Genomic DNA, 3177 nt, shown 5'->3' on the forward strand with positions numbered 1-3177 from the left:
TACCCAATCTCTCCTGTTCAACTCAGCTTTGGGTATGTCTGTTAGGTTCAATGATTTCTCCAAGTGTGTCTACAGGTTTGCCTGTTTCTTAATATGTGCACATGCAAAAATGTGTCTTCTTCTGTGTATATATATATATATACATATTTGCACACATATTTTTCTATAAAAAAATTTTTATATTCGGGATTGTGGGAAACGGTATTTCGATCTCTCTGTCTGCACACAAACTTGAAGATTGACAATAAAGTTGACTTTGGCTTTTGACTATGTGTTTCAGAAGCTTGTATCCCACCCACCTGCATGGCGCTCTTCCCCATTCTGACCACTTCAAACAGCGTGACGGGGTCTCCTCCGTCTCCATTATGTTGAACCACACCGTTGGCTTTTCCTCGCCCTCGTGCTACGCTCACAGACTTTTCCGCCGGCGCCTTACGAGGCTTCTTATTGGTTGACTGTGGGGGCAGAGGCGTCAATAAACACAGGTAAGAAAAAACACTTTTATTTACTTGAGAAACAGATACTGTAACTGGGGGTTAAGACAGCTTGTTTCTTCCATGGTTCAACAGACGCTCACACAATCAAATAGACACACAAACAGAGATGGTCACACCTAAAGTCTGATTGTTAACAAGGCTTTTCTCACTCTTTACACTCTGCTGACAGAGGGCTCATACCTGGGCTGCTTTTCCAGGCCTCCCTCTCTTCTTCTTGCCTTTGACCTCTGGTTCTTCAATCTCACTGATGCTCATACTTAAGCCCACTGCGTCTGTTGCCCCAGACTCATTGGACGAGTCCCTGAGAGAGAGAGAGAGAGAGGGAAAACACATAAGATTCCTTTGCATTTGAAAGCTTTCATTCGTCCACTGGGCAAATATTCAGGAAGTTCTATGAAGAAGAAACACACTCGACAACATCGTGTTTGTTTATGAAGACACAAATGAAGTCACACAAACGTCTACTTTCAAATATTAACTTTATCTACAGTACAAAATTACGTAGAGAACCGCTTTAGAAGAGTGCGTTTTGTTTGTTTCACTTACTGTAGGACGGGGAGCTCCGAGGTGATCATCCTGGTTAGTGGGGCTGGCGGTGAGGTGTGTAACTTTGTGTATGTGTGTGTGTGTGTGTGTGTGACTTCAGGACCTAGTGTGTTTCAGGTCCAAAAGATGGAGGCACAAAACAGCAGCTCGGTTGGGGGGGGAAAGATGTGGAAGGGCAGGGAGGAGAGGCTGCAGGGCGGACTGCACTCGACTTAACGGCACTTAACTCTCATCAGCTCCTGGAGAGAAACACACAGAAAGAAGGAAGGATGGTTATTAAAGCATTAAAGTCAAAACAACAAGAAGAAGTGTTTAGCAATTCTTAAATATGTGCCACACAAGCCTGGTTGAAATATGTCAAAGGGAAGCTTGTTTTGTTTGACTTAAACTGTGATGAATACATGTTCTCATTGTTTTTAACATTAGGCAACACGGGACCGTTTGTATGATGTGTGGAGTCCTTCTCCCAAGTGTCACAGCAGAGAGAATCACTTCCTTCTGTCACTCAGGATGTGGAGGAGAAATGGGGAGAGGAGGACACCAACTGGACACTTTGAGAACTACAACAGCTAAATATTGAGGGGTGTGTAGGGAAGGTTTGTGCACACGAGTGTTGTTATTGTTAAAAAATGTCAGTAATCCACTGGGAATAATTCGAGATTTGATCAAGTACAGAAACCAAATGAGCTTTCTGTATTAATCCAAGAGAAAAATCCTGTTATCGTTACATTTCACCATTTTAAACTGTGTTAAAGTATTATATAGAAGGAAGAGCAGTGCTATAACGTAATTCCTTTTGGTATGTATAAAAAAAAAATGAACCAAAGTCTTTGTAAGAGGCGTATGCATTTCAGAAATCCTTTCCAGAGTTGCAAAGCATTCCCAGGTGGCGCATATGATGCAAACTCAATGACACAATCCTAACATGGTTTGCAGCCAGAGCTAAGCATGATGGTAATTTCTCCGTTAGAAGACTAGCAGCTAAGTTCATTATTACATTAGTTTCTGATCTGTTCATTATGCTAATGAGAGCAAAGAGCAGAGGAGAAGCAACACCGCTCTTCACCACAAGAGGCAGTATGATCCACAAAGTCCTCTGGCCAAAGTCTATCTCAAAGTGCTTAATTGAGTTTTAACTGATGGGAAGTGGGTTGAGAAAAATCCCCCAACACTCATTTAGCTCACAGCTCATGTTTAGTCCAGTTCTGATAATCTACAAAGTGTTTAAAGCGTGTATTTTCCCCAGAGTGTGTGTGAGTGTATGTGTGTGTGTTTGAAAGTAGGTCTGGGCAACAGTAGGGGGCAGGCTAAGAGAGTGTGTATTTAAATACTATCATCCACACAGTGTTTGTACTGAGGAACGGCATGGGCAGGAGAGCCCCCTGTTTCACCACACACACACACACACACACACACACACACACACACACACACACACACACACACACACACACACACACAGTTTATTTTCAGTCAAGTCAGTAAATCCTGTATTGTTGTTAGCAGGTTTAAAATCTAATTAAATACAATCAGGAGTTGCTCTTCTTACTTTCATGTTTCAAAAGGCAGCCCCCACAGAGACAGGATAGTTTCGATTTAATTTGACCAGCATGCACGTACATGAGCATCTGATCGATTTTGACACGTGTGGCGCAGTGGGTTGTGCGTTGGTGTTTGGATCAGGGGGTCACAGGTTCAAACCCCACTGCAGTCAGCATGTCGTTGTGTCCCTGAGACACTTCACCCCAAATTGCTCCTGTGGGGATTGCCCACAGTATTGAGTATGTAAGTCGCTTTGGATAAAAGCGTCTAACAAGCATACTTGTCAACCCTCCCGATTTTCGCGGGAGACTCCCGATTTCATTGCCCTCTCCCGGTTTCCTCCTGGGGTCATATTTCTCCCGATTTCTGACAAATCAGATTTACTCAGGACTGTTTCCACTCGGACTTTAATACAGCTAAGCCATTGTTTGGTTTCCATGGTAACACGTCTCTTTAGTAGCGCGCGCAACTCAAAGTCTGCGAGGGTGAGGCAGATAGTCACAGAAAACAGAACAAGAATCGACAACTCCACCCTCTGCTCACTCCTTTCCTGTAAAATACAGGTCCAGCCCACACATATGCTCCATCAAGA

The 3177-nt window shown here is 43.4% G+C and overlaps 1 protein-coding gene across 1 annotated transcript; it reads right to left on the reverse strand.

Moving 5' to 3' along the window:
• Window positions 1-255: 255 nt before the first annotated feature.
• LOC104954520 (cohesin subunit SA-1-like) lies at window positions 256-1283 on the reverse strand (the record flags this gene model as incomplete). Its single annotated transcript, XM_010781634.1, has 3 exons — window positions 1044-1283; window positions 678-798; window positions 256-455 (listed from the first exon to the last, which is right to left on the reverse strand). Coding segments are annotated over exons 1-3 (350 nt in total), but the record flags the coding sequence as incomplete, so codon positions are not given.
• Window positions 1284-3177: the final 1894 nt, after the last annotated feature.

Source organism: Notothenia coriiceps, unplaced genomic scaffold (assembly GCF_000735185.1).
Source record: "Notothenia coriiceps isolate Sejong01 unplaced genomic scaffold, NC01 NC01_scaffold00023479, whole genome shotgun sequence".
Classification (NCBI taxonomy): domain Eukaryota; kingdom Metazoa; phylum Chordata; class Actinopteri; order Perciformes; family Nototheniidae; genus Notothenia; species Notothenia coriiceps.